Genomic DNA, 21,935 nt, shown 5'->3' with positions numbered 1-21,935 from the left:
ATTCATTAGCGGTTTAATATAATCTATAAAATTATTTATCTTATCATTATCTAGTTCATCTTTTAAACTAAGGGCCTCAAGGTCTACGAAACCAATTCTTGAGTCATATATAGTTATTCTATTTTTATCAAGAATAATAAAAGTATCATCTTTAACATTAAACTGAATCAATCCATAACGAACTGCTTCAGCTGTTTTATCCGTACAATTATCAAAACTTCTATTTAATTCCTTAATAATATCATGGAAGTCATGAATGAACTTTTATATATATATATATATATATATATGTATATATATATATATATATATATATATATATATATTATATATCACTAAAATTTTTAATTTGATCAGTTCCATTTTAAGTTGTTATATAAGTAGTATCACATCTCATTCCTGCCGTATTAAATATTTGCGCTAGTTTATGTCCTATTACAATCATTTGAATATCATCATGTCTCCCACCAGCAAAATATACAGCCATATCACTTTGTAACTGATTTCCCATATCATCAATAACAATTAGACAATTATCAAAGTAGGCTATGTTTTCTGATGTAATCATATCTATACCACATATATTAAATCCGCCATAGGGCATTCCAGTTTCTGGATTTATCCACTCTCTCTCATCTTTACACACTAAGATTTTCTTTCTTTCTATAATCATCCTCTGTACAAATCCTCTGTCTTCTCTGTACAAATTTAAGTATTTCTTAACAAACTAAATCTTGCCTGTGTTACTAGCACCATAAACAATAGTATGCAAAGGTGACTTTACACAATCAAATCTAACTAAACTTTATTCATAAACCCGTCAAAGCTTTCTTCTAGCTTGATACTTTTAATTTGTAAATCATCATATACTACATAACAAGTTAATGCTATTAATCTGAGCATAAAAATTATGAAACCCGACTCCATTTTTTTATATGAAATAAAAACTTATAATTAGTCTTAGAATTAGTCTTATAGTTAGACTTATACTTAGACTTAGACATATAATTAGACTTAAACTCACACTTAGACATAGTCATAGTCATAGTCATAGTCATAGACATAGTCATAGACATAGTCATAGTCATAGTCACAGTCATAGACATAGTCATAGACATAGTCATAGTCATAGCCATAGTCATAGGCTTATAATTAGTCATAGTCCTAGACTTATAATTAGTCTTAGACTCAGTCATAGTCGTATAGTCTTATAGACTTATAGTCTTAGACTCGGTCTTAGGCTTATAGACTTATAGTCTTAGACTCAGACCTAGTCTTATAGTCTTAGACTCAGCCATAGTCATATAGTCTTAGACTCAGTCATAGTCTTATAGTCCTAGACTCAGTCATAGTCTTATAGACTTAGACTTATAAATAAACATTAATATTTATTATATAGAAATGCTTATCCTATGTTTTGAAGAATTCAATAAAGAATTTGCCATTGATAACAAAGCTATGAGTATTATCAAAATAGAAGATATAGGTAAAGATATAAGTCTAACTCGGATAGAAGTGGTAATGAGAGATCGGGCACAACTCACTATCAACAATAATAACTCCTACATTATTATTAATTTACATCCAACTGATGATACTCATTGGGTTCTAGTTATAAGAAGGAGAAGTGGAAACGTTCATTACTTTGATAGTTTTGGTGTTGAGACTCCTCCATTATTCTTAAAAGATTATGTTGATATGGGCTCTAATGAGAGAAAACAATAATATGATGAATCTTAATGCGGTGCTTATAGTTTATATATGATCTATTTTATTGATATTGGTTATAGAATAAAGGGGGCATTGAATACACTAGTCAATCAAGTTAAATGTCCGGGAGGGTTTTATATGTGTTTTGATTGTAAAGCTAAAGGTAAACTTGGAGTTAAAGTTGGTGTCAATGCCAATTTCAATGACAAAGTTAATGTCAATGACAATGTCAAGACAATGTCAATGACACTGTCAAGGGGTTTCATCCGCAGCCTATGGTTGATGACAAGTTCAATGACAATGTCAATGACAAAGGCAAAGCTAATGACAATGTCAATGACAATGTCAAGGACAATATCAATGACAATTTCACTGACAATGTCAATGACATTGTCAATGACAATGTTAATGTCAGGGTTAATGGTAAACAAGAATCTCCCTTATCGGCTGAATTTGGTGCTGATGCCGATGATGTTAATGATAATGATGATACTGATGATAATGATGATGATGATAAAAATATTAGTATATTCAGTGAAACCAAACAAAGAGATAAACCCTGCCCATAATGTGGATACGAATGGGACTCCTGGTCTGGTTGGTGTAAGGGCTCGCCTTGTTACACCAAGGACCTCCGTTCTTGTTACACCCACCAGACCAGGACTCTTTGGTGCCCTAAGGACCTCTGATCTTGGCGCCCCGAGGGAGTTCCCCCGTCCATATCAATATTGTGGGCAGGGTTTATCTCTTTGTTTGATTTCACTAAACATACTAATATATTTATCATCATCTTCATTATCATCATTATCATCATTATCATTAACACCATCGGCATCAGCATCTGATTCAACCGATAAGGGAGATTCTTGTTTACCATTAACCTTGACATTAACATTGTCATTGATATTGTCATTGACATTGTCATTGATATTGTCATTGACATTGTCATTGACATTGTCATTAGCTTTGCCTTTGTCATTGACATTGTCAATGATATTGTCATCAGCCATTATCTGCGGTTGAAACCCCTTGACATTGTCATTGACCTTTTCATTGACATTAACATTGTCATTGACATTGTCATTGACATTCACATTGTCATTGAAATTGACATTGACAACAACTTCAACTCCAAGTTTACCTTTAGGTTTACAATCAAAACACTTATTAAACCCTCCCGGACATTTACCTTGATTGACTAGAGTATTCAATGCCCCCTTTATTCTATAACCATTATCAATAAGATAGATCATATATAAACAATAAACACCGCAATAAGATTCATCATACTCTTGCATCCTCTCATTAGAGCCCAGATCAACATAATCTTTTAAGAATAATGGTGGAGTCTCAACACCAAAACTATCAAAGTAATAAAGTTTTCCAGCTCTCATTTTATAACTAGAACCAATGAGTATCATCAGTTGGATGTAAATTAACAATAATGTTGGAGTTATTATTGTTGATAGTAAGTGGTGTCTGATCTCTGATTACTACTTCTATCGGAGTTAGACTTATATCTTTACTTATATCTTCTATTCTGATACTACTTATAGCTTTATTATCAATGCCAAATTCTTTATTGAACTCCTCAAAACGTTTTTGATATATATAATTCTATATAATGAACATTAATGTTTAATTATTTCTATATAATGAACATTAATGTTTAATTATAAGTCTAAGTCTATAAAACTATGACTGAGTTTAAGACTATAAAACTATGACTGAGTCTAAAACTGTAAGGTTTTGACTGAGTCGAAGACTTTAGGACTATGACTGAGTCTGAGACTATAGGTCTATAAGACTATGGACGAGTCTAAGACTAAAATACTATGACTATGTCTATGGCTATGACTATGAATATGATTATGATTATGACTATGTCTAGGACTATGTGTATGACTATGACAATGACTATGACTATGTCTAAGCCTCAGTCAAAGTCTAAATCTAAAGATAAGACTAACTATAAATAACTATACTCATATTAATAGCATTAACTTCTTATGTAGTATATGATGATTTACCAAATAAGCATACAAACTAGAAGAAAGCTTTGACGGGTTTATGAATAAAAGCTCAGTTAGATTTGAATTTGAAAAATCACCATTGCATACTATTGTTTATGGTGCTAGTAAAACAAGCTGGACTTATTTTGTTAAACACTACTTTAATTTGTATAGAGAAGACGAGAATGAACTTAAAAAGCAATTGTTCATAGTGTGTAAAGATGAGAGAGAGTGGATAAATTCAGCAACTGGAAAGCCTTATGACGGATTTATTATGTGTGGTATAGATATGATTACATCAGAAAGTATAGACCATTTTGATAATTGCCTAATTGTTATTGATGATATGAGAAGTCAGTTAAAAATTGATATGGCTGAATATTTTGCTGGTGGGAGACATGATGATATTCAAATGATTGTAATATAACAAAAACCAGCTCAAATAGTTAATACGGCAAAAATGAGTTGTGATAACTATTATATAACAACTTATAATGGAGCTGATCTATTTAAAAAATTTAATGATATATATTAATGTAATCATTAATTCCATGGCATAATTAACGATGTAAAAAAAATCTTTTATAATTTTACTGATAAAACAGCTGAAGCACTTCGTTATGGCTTGATTAAGTTTAAGGTTAAAGATAATACTTTTATTATTTTTGATAAAAATAGAACAACGATATATGACTCGAGAATTGGTTTCGTAGACCTTGAGGCCCTTAGTTTAAAAGATGAACTAGATAATGATGAGATAAAAAAATTTTAGATTTTCTTAAACCGCTAATGAATAGTGCTAAAAATAGAAAAACCATTAATAAGTATAACTATATATTCTACTTTTAAAAACTTCTTACTTCAAGAGGTATTAAGATTCAGAGTGATGATCTATCGAAAAAAAGGTTTTTGCAAAAGAGACAAATTATGCAGGATACGCAGCATCGGCGCTTGCTGTAGCTCTATTCCTAATAGGAAAACATGTGTGAAGCCCATCCTAATCCTAATCCTAATCCTAATCTTAATCTTAATCCTAATCCTAATCCTAATCTTAATCCTAATCCTAATCCTAATCCCAGTCCTTAGCTTAATCCGAATCCAAATGTTAAACCAAATGTTAATAAAACTTTAACTAAAAATTTTAATAGATGTAATTCTTTAAAACCACTAACTAATTTTGATGAGGGTAAGTATACATGTAGAAGTTGTACTTCGGCTAAAGTTAATTGTCCGCATTGTCCTTCTTTTGTGAGATATGATGGGATAAGAGCTCATATATAGAAACAATATCCGGATGTATATATACCTACAGGATTTACAAGAAATATTAATCTGCGAAGCAGTTGCACTGATGAAAGGTATGTTAATACCCAAACAGAAGAATCTTGTTCATGTAAATATTATATTTTTGTATCTTTTCTTATCAATGGTATAAATAAAAACAAAGTAAAAGAGAATATAAGTTTATTAAAGAGTACAGATAATTTTAAATAAGTGAATAAATAATAAAAAATAATAAATAATATAAAAAATATAAATGATATTGTCAAAAAATAATATAAATAAAAGTATAAATAATGAATACATAAAAAAAATAAAACAAAAAAATAGTATAAATAAATAATATAAATTTTTTAAATAATAGTATAACTAATTATATAAATATTATGACTTTGACTCTGACTAAGGCCAAGACTATGACTATGACTAAGACTATGACTATGACTATAACTATGACTGTGACTATGATTAAGTATAAGTATAAGTCTATGACTGTGACTATGACTGTGGCTATGACTATGACTATAACTAGGTCTAATTATAAGTCTCTGACTAAGTCTATAAGTCTAAACCTATAAATCTATAAGTCTATAAGTCTATGAGTCTAAGTCTAATTATAAGTCTTTGACTAAGTCTAAGTATAATCCTATGACTAAATCTAATTATAAGTCTAAGTCCAAGTCTAAGTCTAATTACAAGTCTTAGTCTAAGTTTAAGTATAAGTGTAAGTCTAATTATAAGTCTAAGTCTAAGTCTTATTACAAGTCTAAGTTTAAGTCTAAGTATAGGTGTAAGTCTAATTATAAGTCTTAGTTTAAGTCTAATTATAAGTTTAAGTCTAAGTCTAATTATAAGTCTAAGTCTAATTAAAAGTCTAAGTCTATGACTAAGACTAAGTCTAAGTCTAAGTCTAATTATAAGTCTAAGTCCAAGTCTAAGTCTAATTATAAGTCTAAGTCTAAGTCTAATTATAAGTGTAAGTCTAATTATAAGTCTAAGTCAAAGTCTAATTATAAGTCTAAGTCTAAGTCTAAGTATAGGTGTAAGTCTAATTAAAAGTCTAATTCTAAGTCTAATTATAAGTCTAAGTCTAAGTCTAATTATAAGTCTAAGTCTAAGTCTAATTATAAGTCTAAGTCTATGACTAAGACTAAGTCTAAGTCTAAGTCTAATTATAAGTCTAAGTCTAAGTCTAATTATAAGTCTAAATCTAAGTCTTATTATAAGTCTAAGTCTATGTTTAAGCCAAAGTCTAATTCTATGACTAAGTCTATGCAAATAAAATATGATTAATTATAAATAAATAAAATACGATTAGGTATAAATAAGAAAATATAACTAGTTTTAAATAGATAAAATTTGAATTTTTGATTTCTTATAAATGATTAGTATAGATTGTTTAGATTGTAAATATAATTGTGGAACCCCTAATCTTTTACATTTTCAATATAAAATGGAACATGAAGACAAAATTATTAAGTGCTCATGTGGAAATTAATCAATAAGTGGTAAATGTGTGAGTGCAATGGTTTCAAAGATAAGGGGTATTACTCCAAAATGTTCTAACTATGACTTAACTATAACTCTAACTCTAACTCTACTTATAACTCTACTTCTCACTCTGTATCTAGCGCTTGCTGTAGATCTATTCCTAATAGGAAAACATGTGTGAAGCCCCATCCTAATCCTAATCCTAATCCTAATCCTAATCTTAATCTTAATCCTAATCCTAATCCTAATCTTAATCCTAATCCTAATCCTAATCCTAATCCCAGTCATTAGCTTAATCCGAATCCAAATGTTAAACCAAATGTTAATAAAACTTTAACTAAAAATTTTAATAGATTTAATTCTTTAAAACCACTAACTAATTTTGATGAGGGTAAGTATACATGTAGAAGTTGTACTGCGGCTAAAGTTAATTGTCCGCATTGTCCTTCTATTGTGAGATATGATGGGATAAGAGCTCATATATAGAAACAATATCCGGATGTATATATACCTACAGGATTTACTAGAAATATTAATCTGCGAAGCAGTTGCACTGATGAAAGGTATGTTAATACCCAAACAGAAGAATCTTGTTCATGTAAATATTATAATTTTGTATCTTTTTTATCAATGGTATAAATAAAAACAAAGTAAAAGAGAATATAAGTTTATTAAAGAGTACAGATAATTTTAAATAAGTGAATAAATAATAAAAAATAATAAATAATTTAAAAAAATTAAATAATATTGTCAAAAAATGATATAAATAAAAGTATAAATAATAAATACATAAAAAAAATAAAACAAAAAAATAGTATAAATAAATAATATAAATTTTTTAAATAATAGTATAAATAACTATATAAATATTATGACTTTGACTCTGACTAAGGCCAAGACTATGACTATGACTAAGACTATGACTATGACTATAACTATGACTGTGACTATGATTAAGTAAAAGTATAAGTCTATGACTGTGACTATGACTATGGCTATGACTATGACTATAACTAGGTCTAATTATAAGTCTCTGACTAAGTCTATAAGTCTAAACCTATAAATCTATAAGTCTATAAGTCTATGAATCTAAGTCTAATTATAAGTCTTTGACTAAGTCTAAGTATAATCCTATGACTAAATCTAATTATAAGTCTAAGTCCAAGTCTAAGTCTAATTACAAGTCTTAGTCTAAGTCTAAGTATAAGTGTAAGTCTAATTATAAGTCTAAGTCTAAGTCTTATTACAAGTCTAAGTCTAAGTCTAAGTATAGGTGTAAGTCTAATTATAAGTCTTAGTTTAAGTCTAATTATAAGTTTAAGTCTAAGTCTAATTATAAGTCTAAGCCTAAGTCTAATTATAAGTCTAAGTCTATGACTAAGACTAAGTCTAAGTCTAAGTCTAATTATAAGTCTAGGTCCAAGTCTAAGTCTAATTATAAGTCTAAGTCTAAGTCTAATTATAAGTGTAAGTCTAATTATAAGTCTAAGTCTAGGTCTAATTATAAGTCTAAGTCTAAGTCTAAGTATAGGTGTAAGTCTAATTAAAAGTCTAATTCTAAGTCTAATTATAAATCTAAGTCTAAGTCTAATTATAAGTCTAAGTCTAAGTCTAATTATAAGTCTAAGTCTATGACTAAGACTAAGTCTAAGTCTAAGTCTAATTATAAGTCTAAGTCCAAGTCTAAGTCTAATTATAAGTCTAAGTCTAAGTCTAATTAGAAGTGTAATTCTAATTATAAGTCTAAGTCTAAGTCTAATTATAAGTCTAAGTCCAAGTCTAAGTCTAATTATAAGTCTAAGTCTAGGTCTAATTATAAGTGTAAGTCTAATTATAAGTCTAAGTCTAAGTCTAATTATAAGTCCAAGTCTAAGTCTAAGTATAGGTGTAAGTCTAATTAAAAGTCTAGGTCTAAGTCTAATTATAGGTCTAAGTCTAAGTCTAATTATAAGTCTAAGTCTAAGTCTAATTATAAGTCTAAGTCTATGACTAAGACTAAATCTAAGTCTAAGTCCAATTATAAGTCTAAGTCTAAGTCTAATTATAAGTCTAAATCTAAGTCTTATTATAAGTCTAAGTCTATGTTTAAGCCTATGTCTAAGTCTATGACTAAGTCTAAGTCTATGACTAATTTATGATAATATAAGGAACAATTTAAAAATTTAATAAAAAGAGGGGATTCACTCTTTAACGGCAATAAATAGTGATTTTGTACTCAGATATGACTCTTATAGGGGGATTCCCTCTTAAGAGTGATTTCGCTATAAAAAAGAATGAGTTCACTCCTTTTTTTGGTAATAAGTAAATTCTTTTATAAATTTTTTAGAAGTTTAGAGTCAATCTGATTTTGTGCAGATTATCCACGAAATTGTTACACGATCTCACTAGTTACACAGACAAAACACTAATCACTTTGTTTCGACTGATCTCAGTAAGGTTTTTTGAATGTATACCCATCAGTGTATCCCATATGCAGTCTCACAGCAGGGATCATCATTTTTGAGAACTGTGAATTTAGTTCTTTTTTCTCAACTTTGTTTCATAGTAATTCATCAAATTGGGGGACGTTCACTGCATACAGTCTGGATACAGTTAAGGAGGAACCCAGAACCTTCCTTTTGCTAAAGCATTTTAAAGCAACTTAGCTAGACTCGAAGTTTTAACCACTACGCCAAGTGAGAAAAGAAGTTTTTGTTTTAGATTGATTAAATATTGATTAGAGAACATATGAAAACTTTTATTAATTAATTTTTTTTTTCGACTTTTCTGTTCAAGTTTTTTTGCAAATTGGTATACGTGCTTTTTACACGGTCTCTCTAGTTACACTAGTACTGGGATACGTTCACTGGAGTCAGTGAGAATAGAAACCGAACTATCCGTCTGATAATGGATAAATACCAGCCTAACTCTGTACTAGTGGATTGCACTAAGTGAGACAGGAAATGATATATTTTGAGGGATTATAAAGGGAAAATAGTGGATACAGTGGATATACACATTCAACCAAGCACGAATACACGTTGGTCTTGAGTGGTTGGTTGGATGTGTATATGTAGTAATGGGAAAAAGGTGCTATCCAATCAAACACAAATACACGTTAGTGTTGAATAGTTGGTTGGAGAGAACCTTTTTGCCACTACTGAAGCGTCGGAAAAAAATTCCCGATAATCGAATACATCCGAGGAGAAATTTTCTAATAGAAAAGAGCGCAAACCTAACTGCTTAACAATTCGTAAATTGTTCTGGTTTTTTGAAAAAATAGCTTCTCTTCTCATATTTATTTTTTATCGAAAATTTATACAAAAAATTTTCGCGAAGAGTCTCGAGAAACAACTAAATTTTAATGGAAACTTATTTTTCCCTAAAACAATGAAGCAATAAAAACTGAATCTTGCAACAATTTTTTTCTTGTCACTCTGAGTAGTGTCTTTGAACAATTAACTGGGAGCTCTTTCTTTTCTATAGTTGTCAAAAAAGATTTTTTTTAAAAATTGTATTGGCATATGAAAGGCTCTATACGTTTGATTGTCAAGTTCCCTAAAGGCAATAGTTTTAAATAGTATTCGAAACTTTTTAAACTGATTCCAAAGAGAAATAAATGGTGCACAACTATTTTCTAGCGGTCTAAAAACACTTCAGTAACACAAATATCAACAAATTTAACCATACGCGATTATCAAACTTTAATTGGTCCGACCCTTCTTGAAAAGGAGGAACTTTAAACTCAAATGGGTTTTTTTGTTCAGACAATTTTGGCCGATCGATATAATATTCGTAGAGAGTTGTGAGTGATATCATTAGAAAGCCCGTCCAGCGTAGAATATGGAATTAAAAAGAATTTTTCAATTTTTGTTTTTTATATATAGTTATTGAGGTTTAAATTTTTGTCAATATTAGTAATTCTGCTGTTTTCTTCACAGTTTTGAACAGTTTTTTGACAATTTTGACCAAATTTTCGTCAATTTTGCTAACTGCAGTGTTATTGGTTTTGTCTCTAAAGAAAGTGGAGGGTTGCTGAATTGTGGCATTTTTTGACTAGAATTTATGCTAAACTTTTCAAAGTTCAGATTTTTTCCGTCCAAAGAATGTCGTTTTTAGCCCACGTTCTTCAAATTTGCTGGAATTAGTCACCTAAAAACTGCGGTAATTTACTTCTTACACTCAAAAAAGAGCTAGTTGTACTCCCTTTAAGATTCCTCTGGAATTACTATTAGCCAAATTGTTGTAAATTTAACTCGACAATTATACAAACTGCATTATTTATTTTTAACAAACTGAAATATTCTGTTCAGAATCTATCTACTTCGCAACCATTTCAACAATTGAGTGTTGTTTTGTCAGACGCGCAGCAAAATCTGTGCTGATCTTGATCTGACCATGGATCCGAAAAGTAAAAACTTTTTAGATTTTAATGGGGCGCGACCTTTTTTCAGAAAATTTCCATTTTGTAATTGTTTGTTGTGTAAATTACGGACAAGATTTTCAGTTCGGGGCTCGATTAATGACAGATACTATTTTACAATAAACAAGGCCCCACGCGATTTTTTTTTATTATTTTAGAGTTATGCTCATGATTTTTATGGCTCTGACCAATTGTTTTCGTAAAAATTTTATGGGCTTTTTGCTTTTTGCTTTTGTTTCTTATAATTTTTGTAGCCCAAAGTCTTAGTGTCCCACTCAAAGATCCAGTTAATTTTTATAGGTTTTAAAAAACTAGACATTTTTTGAGCTGTTATCTAATGTCTGTTATGACTTTAAATATATTTGTTTTGAGAAAATATCGATGAATTTTTGAACTCTGCCACCATTTTGTTTTATTTCTCTCAACTTCGGGCGCAGTATCAATAAAAACAGGTAGAAACCGACTTCCTGTGAGTTATAAATTAATGCCAATAACGTTTTTGTATTCAACTAATGGTTTCTTTATTTTGATACTACGCGTTTTTATTTTTTATTTTATTTTTGATAATAATTGCAAATTTTGTGAGTTCATTTTGTTTCATTTTTTTTGGTCGAATGATCACATTTTTGACAATTTCAATTAAAAGAAGGCATTGTAGGGAAAAAACACAGTCTTCGAAAAAAACTTATCCGGATATGTTAGTTGTTTTCGTTGAATAGTTTATGTTTTTTGGGCTGTGACAGTTATCTCCAAAATTTTTTTGGTGATTTTTATTTTGACTATTTTTTTCTTTCTTTTCGATTTACGCCAAACATCTAATAGCGATAGGATTTTATTGCTTCCCCAAGACAATCAACTCAAACTAGTTAGAGATTTCAGTTTATAAGTGTTTGCTTTATTGACTTTCAATTTAAATTTCAGAAAATTTCTTCTGTCTCCTTTTTGCTTTTATTTTTGTCACCATGTAACTCAATCTATTATTGGAAGTCTCAATTACTTTTGTTGATTCAATTTTTTTTGCCCTGGTTTATACTTTGTAATTGATTGCTTCGACCAATTAGTTTCACAAGGAATTTTGGAGATTTCTGTACTTTATAGAATTTTCGTTGTCATGTCTAAATAGATCTTTTAAAAAGAAGTCTCCTCGTGGATGTTACAATAAAATAAAAATGACAATTTTCAATTATTGCAGGTAAAAATTTATAGTTTTAGTGCCTTGAACAGTTTCATGTCGTAAAAATGTTCGAAGTTTTGGCTTCTTTATGTGTCTGTTTTTTGTGGGCTCGTGACTTAGTCTCATTGTTAACAGGCTTTCTGAGGTGCTGAAACTTATTTCATTGCTTTCTGTTGTAATCCTAAGTCTGTTATGACTTTTGCAAATTTTTTTAAAAACAATTGGTGCTTGAACTTCGTCTTTTTTAAACAATTTTCCGACGATTTGTAGCTCAGTCCCTTTAAACACAGGTCACAACCCGTTTCCAATGAGCTCCCATAGGCTTTGAAATTTTTTTGCAATCGATTATTGGATAATGACGTGTCTAAATTGCTTCTTATGTGGATATAAATGAACATTTTATTGATTTCAGTTAATATCTAATGACATTATTTAGTGTGAAATTAAATGTTTTCAACAATGAAAACATATTTTTGAACTTCGCACATATTTGCTCTTTTTGCCGGTCTGTTAACCAGTCGCATTGAGGGACAGGTCTCATTTCTTTTCTAGTGAATGATAGGTTAAATTGTTTTGTTTTAGTTTTGATCTGATGCGAGTTTGATTTTGTTGTAATTTTTTTATAGACATCGAGTTTTGGTCGTAAATATTGTTTGTTGATTGATTTTTTTTTTATTTTCCTTTCTAGTAGTCCTATTATCAACAATTTTTATTGGCCCTCTAGCGTGGTTTTATTGTATTTCATTGGTTGCCCTTTGAACGATGTTTATGTTTTCGAAAGTTTTCTATCTCTTCATCTTTTGGTAGCCAACTAAGTCAAGAATTTGGATGAGCGGGGTCGGAACATCATGTGCGCGCGCACATTACCGAGCCTACTTGTTTGATCAAAACTTATTTTATTTGGTTTCATCATATGGTTCATGTGTCTTAACATTCATCATACATATTTGCAAATTTTTGTTGGTAACTTTGTTTAATCATATCACTTCGTTTCGAATTGTCGGAACTGAGTCAACTGTTAAAACTAAAATGTAAACCAATGTTTCCTTCTTACAGTAGGAAAAAAAATTTTGAAAAAATCAACGGCAGTTTTTGACAAATGTTTTTCAACATGAAAAAATGAAGAGTACAGAACGTTTCTTAAGAAAAATAATGAAGAAAGATCACTATCAGGTAAATTATATCAGAGAGAAGGAACATAAATAATGTATTAAATTTTGACTGATTATTGAAATTATTATACGTATAAAAAGATCTATTTTTACTGCTGATGCGTATAAAGTTTGACGAGTATGCGAATAAGAAAAGTATTTGTAAATTGCGGTGAACTGTCATGCCCTCTGACTTAACCCAACATGCTTTCTGATATGATAATACTCTTAAAAACGTTCTATCATAGGTTCTAGCCACCAACGGGCTTATTCGAGACAATCAAAGGTTTGGGACGTTAATAAATTGGTTGAGATAAGTACGGTGGTGAAACCCAACTCCTCAATTGTGACCTCAACATTAGTATCCCACCACCTAATGTCACCCCCATCAGTCCACAACACTCACCACCACTAATACCAACAACAGTCCCCGCCCCAAACACACTCTGTAATACTACGAACAATCTCTCATTATGCTCAGTACCACCACCACCACCACCACCAGTCCTCCACCCCCTGATGACACCAGTCTGCAATCACTCATTAGCAGTACCGTACAAACAGACAAACATGTTGTTTTTATGGCATTTCACTGTTTTACGGACCTTCATTTTAAGAAGCTACGTATTTGGTTAACTTTTTTTTCTTTAATGATCAGCAAAAGAAAAGCCATTAGAAACAAGCAAAGCCTAGAAGTGTTGTTATGTCTTCATACACTTCCGAGAAGCCCAACGTTTTCACTACGTTCGTTCTAGTAAAAAAACACCTCAAAAAGACAGATATTAAATGTTATTAAATAATAGGTTTGATTATTATTCAGTCAAAACTAAGAAATTTTATCGAAATTCTAAATGAATATTGATCTTTTCTTTTTTATGATGGTGATTATGTCGTGATAAGAAACGAATTTGCCACTAAATTCGCTTTAATTTTCTTTGCAACTTAATACAGAATAAGAAACTGTGTTTTATAGGCACAGAGTTTTTTCTCATAACACAAGAATGAAAATGGCCAAAAGCAATAAAAGCTTTATTTTAAAGAAAACTCAAAGCAACTCATATTTGCTTTTATGACAATAATTAAACGAAAACAAATAACAAAAAAAGTTACAATTGACCAAGTCAGAGCCAGAAAATTTTTGAGAAGACAGGAAAAATTTCTATTTCTGCTAGTTCTTGCGTTTTTTTTTCCATCACCAGATTTGGATGTCATAAAAATTGCGAGCTGATACAAGTTGTTGTTTTTTGACATGAGCAAAAGAATCATGAAGATTTTTGAAAGACTCCGCCAAACGACAAAACGCTCAATTTAACCGTTGCTGTCTATCAAAATTTAAACTGATCTTCTATGCACTAAAAAGATTCGACGAGCGTTTCCTAATTTAATAAAATTCAATGTTTTTGAAGATCAAAAGTGAAAAGTACAAACAATCACAGCTGGTTTTATTATGTTCTGCAGGAGAAAAATGTTCATCTAATTTTGTCTCAAGATATACAGGCCGAATAAAAATGTTCATCGTCATCAAACAAATGAAAGTGACCGTTTGTGATTGTTCAGCATTGTGTGATCGCTCTCTATATCGTTTATTGCCTCTTTCAGTTCCCAAAAAAGTTTTTCACAGTAATGATTGACAAAGAAAAGATACAAAAAAAGACAAAATTTGTGCACTCAGTGAATAAGTCATTGGGAAAGGGTGCTTGGGCAGCAAGAAGTTTTAATGAATCTTCAGCAAAATTTTGGTTTCCTTTCTCATAGAAACAAGTATCTTTGCTACTTTACAATTTGTAAAATTGTGATTTTTTGCAAAAACGATATCTCTCTTTGGGTTTTTTCAAAAAAAATTGTCAGATTACATTTCGAAGCGTCTCAAGAAAAGATAAACCTCAATGAAAACTTATTGTTTCATGAAGCAATGAGACAATCCAATAAGTTTTTAAAAATTCAAACAATTTTTTCTTGTCATCGTGAGCAGGGTCACTGGACAATTGTATAGGAGCTCTTGTTGTCTTGAAGCTGTCAAACAGGACACGAGTTGTTAACTATCGGCATTAGAAAAGGCCCGAAATTTTTCTGCAATTTACGGCAATCTCAAACACCTTTAGTGGCACAAGTATCTAGTTCTAACAATGAGCGTTTATTAAACTTCCATATATTAAATTTGGTTTCATTACATGTGCAACTTGTCTTATCAATTCATTATACACATATAAAAACTATACAGTTTTTATTTGATGTTGGTACCTTCGTTTAATCACGTCACCTCATATCAAATTTTTGACCTTGTATCAGTTGTTAACGAATGCTAGTTAAAAATGATAAATGATTCATTGTCTCCATCTTGCGCAACAGAACAAAAAAACACCAATGCCAGTTTTTGATAATTTTTTTCTCAAGATGACAAGAGAGAAAAAATAAAGAACAGAAAGTCTCTGATAAAAAATGTGATAGCTGATCAACAGTTAAGTGATATCGGAGAAAAGGAATGTAGGAATAGGCAAGAATTCACTCGAGCGAATAATATCGTAGCCAACCTAGCTAACTCGTAGCCAGTTAACGAATCGACTGAGCTAGAATCCTCTGGAATTTAAACGAACACCGTTTTGTGAATCAAATAGTTACAATATTTCAATTTCAAACGTCAAGTAAAATTTTTTTCACTTATCATACAAAAACAATAGAAACTTACCAACTGAGTGTTTTTAATAAAACCAGAATTAGCACCGATTTAGTTCAATTAAACTTTAATTATTTTCTGCATACTTTTGAATCCATTTGCTCTATATTGTTTGGGTTAAAACCTATAATACGCCTCATCATACGTTCCCCTTTCTTCTATCTTTAGGTGGTTCAAAGTGATCCGTCATCTTTGAAAAAAATTTCATCTCACATGCGCTTCAACGACCAGTTTTATTTCTTAAAAAAATGCTTTACGTAACGAATGTTGAAAAGACTAAAAGTGCTTCAATTGTTAATTTCCTACTTATTTGTATAATTTGAGTGATAAATTTCTGGCTATTTGCTACAATAACTTGTTTAGCCTCATCAAGTTCTTTACTAAGAGCCAATCTATCTAATTAAAGTACTAATGTCTTAACTGAGCGCATAAAAGGCGCTAAGTTCATAAATTTGCCGAGAATCTTTAATTTACTGGAATAGTATTTTCAACTCTTAGAGAAATTATAGAATAGAGCTTCTTTTGAATTAACAGTTGGAGCGATGATGATTTCTATGCTCGATTTTGTACAGATGTATTCAATCTTTTCCTAGAGAAGTATCAATCTGACCAACAAGTATAAAATTTTCTATCGAAGAAAAAACAATTATCAGAGAAGTGCGTGTGGATGAAAGAAACTTCTAATTTTCAAATTTAAGTCAACTGACGCTGCACGACAATCTAAAAATAATTTTGGAGAGTATTTATAATCGCTGGAAATAGTTCATCTGTCTTGTTTCAGAAAAAGACAACACAGGTTTGTTTGCTTGCTTGCCGGGTCATATTGGAATATAAACTTTTTACTTTTTGGGCTCTATATGCAATGGTGTTCCCCTAGTCAAGACCAGATTGTTATCTTGCAAGATTCTGGAAAAACTCAAAAGAGTTCCTTCCAGTTGAGCTACAATTCAATTGGTTGATAATATCTAAACTGCTCACATCAGTTTTCAGTAGATTTACTTGCAGTAAAGTTGTTTATTGATCAAACAAAGAGCTCAAAAGGTAACCAATGCTTGATGAAAAGTTGTTTGATTTAAATAATGGTTCATGAAATCTTTTCTTTATAAAATTTTGATGAATTCATATTGCGCATGAAAAATTTTTCGTTTTCAAAATTGTATTTTGTATCATTAGAAAGTTCATCAAGCGTAGAATATAGAATTGTACAGATTTTTTCGAATTCAATTTTTTTCAAGGTTTTGTTGGCTTTTAAATATTCATGTCAACATTTTCCATTTAACGTGATGTTATTCATTTTTGTCGTAATTCTCGTTCAATTTAGGATTTTCTGCAAATAAGGCATTGTGTTGAGGTTTTGGAAAGCCCTAAGATTTTATCGCGCAGCTATCGCCAGGCTAATTTTTGTCCTATCTTAGGTTTTTTGAAGCAACCGTTTTTTTTCATCGAGCGTAGAATATAGAATTGTACAGATTTTTCGAATTTAATTTTTTTCAAGGTTTTGTTGGCTTTTAAATATTCATTTCGACATTTTCCATTTGACGTGATGTTATTCATTTTTGTCGTAATTCTCGTTCAATTTAGAATTTTCTGCAAATAAGGCATTGTGTTGAGGTTTTGGAAAGCTCTAAGTTTTTATCGCGCAGCTATCGGCAGGCTAATTTTTGTCCTACCTTAGGTTTTTTGAAGCAACCGTTTTTTTCATCAAACGTAAAATATAGAATTGTACAGATTTTTCGAATTTAATTTTTTTCAAGGTTTTGTTGGCTTTTAAATATTCTTGTCGACATTTTCCATTTGACGCGATGTTATTCATTTTTGTCGTAATTCTCGTTCAATTTAGGATTTTCTGCAAATAAGGCATTGTGTTGAGGTTTTGGAAAGCTCTAAGTTTTTATCGCGCAGCTACCGCCAGGCTACTTCTTGTCCTATCTTAGGTTTTTTGAAGCAACCGTTTTTTTCATCAAGCGTAGAATATAGATTTGTACAGATTTTTCGAATTTAATTTTTTTAAGGTTTTGTTGGCTTTTAAATATTCATGTCGACATTTTCCATTTGACGTGATGTTATTCATTTTTGTCGTAATTCTCGTTCAATTTAGGATTTTCTGCAAATAAGGCATTGTTTTGAGGTTTTGGAAAGCTCTGAGTTTTTATCGCGCGGCTATCGCCAGGCTAATTTCTGTCCTATCTTAAGTTTTTTTGAAGCAACCTGTTTCTTGAAATTTTTACACATTTTCGTTTTTTTTTGTCGCATTCAAAGATAAAAAGCCTCTCATGTCAAAGTACTATTGATACCAGATCTTGTTCAAATGAGGCTCGAATACCATATCTTACTTATTAGAGAAAAACTCATAGTTTGCATGCCATGGCACCATCACTGCAATTGTACATTTTCAATGAAATTCCCAGTTCTGATTGCTTGTTTGCTCCTCATGTAGTCTTTTGACTTATTCTGATTAATCAGAGGCCAAACTAGCAACCAAAAGAGGTATAAACGAACCCTTGTGACTTTTAACATAATTTCTTTCAAAAAATATATAAGAACCAATTAACATTTTTCTTGGTTCTGTCAATTTTTCTTAGTTCTGATTAAAGTTTGACTTTGGTACCAAGCGTTTTTAAGAAACAACTTTTGAATTTTGACTTCAATCCTTGTTTAATTTTTGTCAACTTCTTTTGATATTTGTCTTAGCTCGTAAACTCATTAATGGCACTTTTTGGCACCCTAAGGGGTCCTTGTTTATTTCATTTAGTGGTTCAAGTCGAACGCGCACTCCTTTTTTTTACTTGGAAAATATCTGATAGGTCTCTGTTGTTTTAATAGCTACTAAAATCTGTGCTCCAAATTTTCCAATTTTCTTTTATGTCTAGCTCCAAATCTTATTAAATACTGGCAAAACGAGTCAAGACTTTTAATTGTTTTACAATTTTAAAAATTGGGATGGTTGAATATGCATCGTTAAGTGGCGAGTGAATTGTCAAGTGAAAAAAATAAGTGAATAATGAATGAATTCCGTTTCGCAAGTGCAATATATTGGAAACATAATTTCAAAAAGGATCTTCATTACTCTTTCATTCTTGCCGATTTTAAGCAATTATTACCTTTTATGGGTAATGAGAATGCAGCTCTTGCGTAGTTGTCCCCCTAGTCAAATCAACTCAAAATTTGATGGAAAAACGCCTGGAATGTACGGAATTTAGCAAAAAAATAAGGGCTTTGAAAGGTTTTTGCCAAACAGTCCGCTCAAACTCCGCTCATTTTTGCCGCTCCTTCCGCTGCCCTGGTCTCTTTTTACGCCGATTGGTTCACTCCTCTTTTATTTAAAGATGTTTTTGAAGAAAAGCAAAACTTCTTATGTTTTATTTGAGGAGTAAAAACGTTTAGGGATTAAATTTGTGGTTAAAGAAGTCCTTTTGGTTTAAAAATTCTGATTTACTGAAATGTACCGTTGACATGGGGTTGCTTTTTCTCTGAGGAAGCATTGACCACCTTTAACAATATTTATTTTTGCAGAAGCGGCCAAGAAAAGTAAGTAAGCTTTCATCATCGTCATTATTTGGTTTATGGGAAGAATTGCCAAAAATTTTCACAGCTAGTTTTTTTGTCGTTCATAGCTTGAAAAAAGTGAAGTGATCTATAAAATTTTCAATAAGATTGATGAATCAATTTTCAAACATTTTTATGTCATGAAGATGTACATGTACTAAGATTCCCTGTTTTTATTGTACTTTCATAATGTATCAAGCAATACTATAGCCATCTAGCGGGGCTTGTATAGACTCCCTAATTGCACATCTCTATGCCCTAAATGTTGTTTTTTGCTCTCTGAAGTCACTAAAACATACCAAATGTAATTGCTCCAACATTTTTATATAAAAATGGGGAAGATATATGCGAGGCCGGTTTTTTCCTTCAGTCATATTTTCAACTTTTTGTTAACGCATCGAATATAAAAACGAAAGACAACATTTTGTAGCCCTGAAGAATTTGTTTTGATTTTTATAAAAAGAGATCAGAAACTTTTAAAAAAAGGGGACATATCGCCTTGAAATTTAGGATAGAAACAAATGAAAAATATTGAAGTCAATTTATGTTCAATGGAGGTTTTCAACACTGCTTTCAAATTTCAAACCTAAAAATTAACAAATAAAATATATGGCCGAAAGTTTCGCAAAAAATGAATTTCGTTTTCTTTAAAAGAGATTTCTATTCTTCTCACTGTTTTCTGCTAGTTAAAAATTATTGTACAAAAATTTTTTATTCTATTTAAAACAATTTTGGAGAATTATACTTCAGTTATTCTAGAGCTGTAAAAATAGCACAAATATGCTTCGAAAATGCAAAATTAAATGCGCAAAAAGTATTTTTGCAAATTTCTGGAAAGCGGAAATTTCTTGGAAACATAAAATCAGTTTCATGAGCTTAAAAGGAAATCAAGCAAATTCATTATTGAAAAGACAAGAAGGGAACCTTTTCTGCTCATTTTATTTGTATTCTGTGTAAATTCCCAGCAGGTAGTTTGAACTACTCTTCTTTAAAGGAACGAACCAAAGATCAAACTGAAAATTAGAGATTTTATGGATTGTCAAGTTGAAGAATTTAATACATTTTCTCAAATTTTGAAAATGAAAACTTAATTTTCACTATTTTTTATTACAAAATTGCTCTTGGAATTGATATTTCCGTCTTGGGGCGTTTTTGTAAATTGAAAAACTAAATCCCTCATCGATTTCAAAAATTGTAAATTAAAAGAAGATATCTTTTGAAAGAAAAAGGACATTGTTTTTGTTTTCATTTCCGTTTCTTATAAATAATTATTAAACATTCCGATTTGTTAAAGAAATATTTCAAATTAAAAAAGGGAAAAGGTCGAAACTTTAAATTTATAGAGAACCCATATTGCTTCAAACTCTTAAATCAGGAACTTTACGAACAGTTTTCAAAGTTCATTTGCATGGTAAACATTACTAGAGGCAGAGAGCAACATCTGTCAGAAGCAAAAAATAGTTAAATTAAAAATTATTTAAGTTAACAAAATTTGCTCAAATTTGATGTTTTGAATATATTCAGCTGCAAAGCTGTGTTCATCAATCTTTTTTTAAACCAACTGCGCAACTCTTAAAACATGAATGAAGGGATTTTACTCATGAATAATCAAAAATGACAAAAACGTTTCACAAAAAATAAAAAAATTCATGTTCTATTTTAATGTCAGTTTTATGAAGCAAATGCCTCAAGAACTCTACATCTAGTTTTTAAGAAGAGACAACCATTACACAATTGAAGGATGACAAATCTTGTGTAAAGTTCAAATGACCGTGTGTAAAGATTAAAAACTTTATTGGTTGGCGATTTTTTTTGTGTTTGTGGTTGTGTATCTTTAAGTATGCGTGCGCGCCTGAGTGGGTGTTTGATTGGTTGTGCCTTTTTTCAATATGTATGAAATGTGTGCAAGGGAGCGAGAGAGAGAGAGAGAGAGAGAGAGAGAGAGAGTGGAAGCGAGTTGGGGAGAGAGATTTAGTTCCTTCAATTGATAGACACAAATAGAGGCAGATATACTTAGGGATTGGAGTTGCGAGGTTTATCTTAACTTCTGACTTGATGGTTGCGCCTTTACTAAACGCCATCTTTCTGAGCCTTGCAAATCTCATAAATTTGTTTAAGGTTTTAAATATAAAAACTGACCATCTAATTTGCTTAAAAATTTCATAGAGGATAAATAAATTTTTAACGTCGATAAAATTTAGACCACAATTTGGTTGTTTAAGATTTTAACTCAAGATTTAAATATACAACTAAACTTGAAACGAAATTGTCGAGACAGTCATTAGCAAATTTAAGTTAAGAAGTGCTATAAGTAATATATTGTTCTTTTGAACCAAGGTTGGTCCTCGGAAAAACTGTTCCTTTGATTTTACGGAACCTCTAACTATTCTCTAACAGTTGAGAAAAAAAAAGCAAAAATGAAGATAGAACTATTTGTTAAATTCTAAAAAGCTGGTTTTCAATTTCTAACTAAAAACTTACTTTCTCGCCATCT

The 21,935-nt window shown here is 30.6% G+C and overlaps 1 protein-coding gene across 4 annotated transcripts in view; it reads left to right on the top strand.

The window, feature by feature from the left end:
• The window catches only part of LOC142338616 (cathepsin G-like), a 78,811-nt gene that overhangs the window by 17,949 nt on the left and 38,927 nt on the right, over nucleotides 1–21,935 (top strand). For 3 of the 4 annotated variants that reach the window (XM_075388449.1, XM_075388448.1, XM_075388451.1), the window contains exons 3-4: nucleotides 16,677–16,691; nucleotides 19,409–19,423. In XM_075388449.1, coding sequence (XP_075244564.1) covers nucleotides 16,677–16,691; nucleotides 19,409–19,423 — 30 coding nt within the window. The remainder of the gene's footprint in view (nucleotides 1–16,676; nucleotides 16,692–19,408; nucleotides 19,424–21,935) is intronic. The other variant, XM_075388450.1, reaches the window with a different exon arrangement.

The sequence above is a fragment of the Convolutriloba macropyga genome, chromosome 4 (assembly GCF_964194025.1).
Source record: "Convolutriloba macropyga chromosome 4, txConMacr16.3, whole genome shotgun sequence".
Classification (NCBI taxonomy): Eukaryota; Metazoa; Xenacoelomorpha; order Acoela; family Convolutidae; genus Convolutriloba; species Convolutriloba macropyga.
The sequence above is the reverse complement of the archived record's forward strand: the minus strand, read 5'-3'. Positions and strand labels throughout refer to the sequence as shown.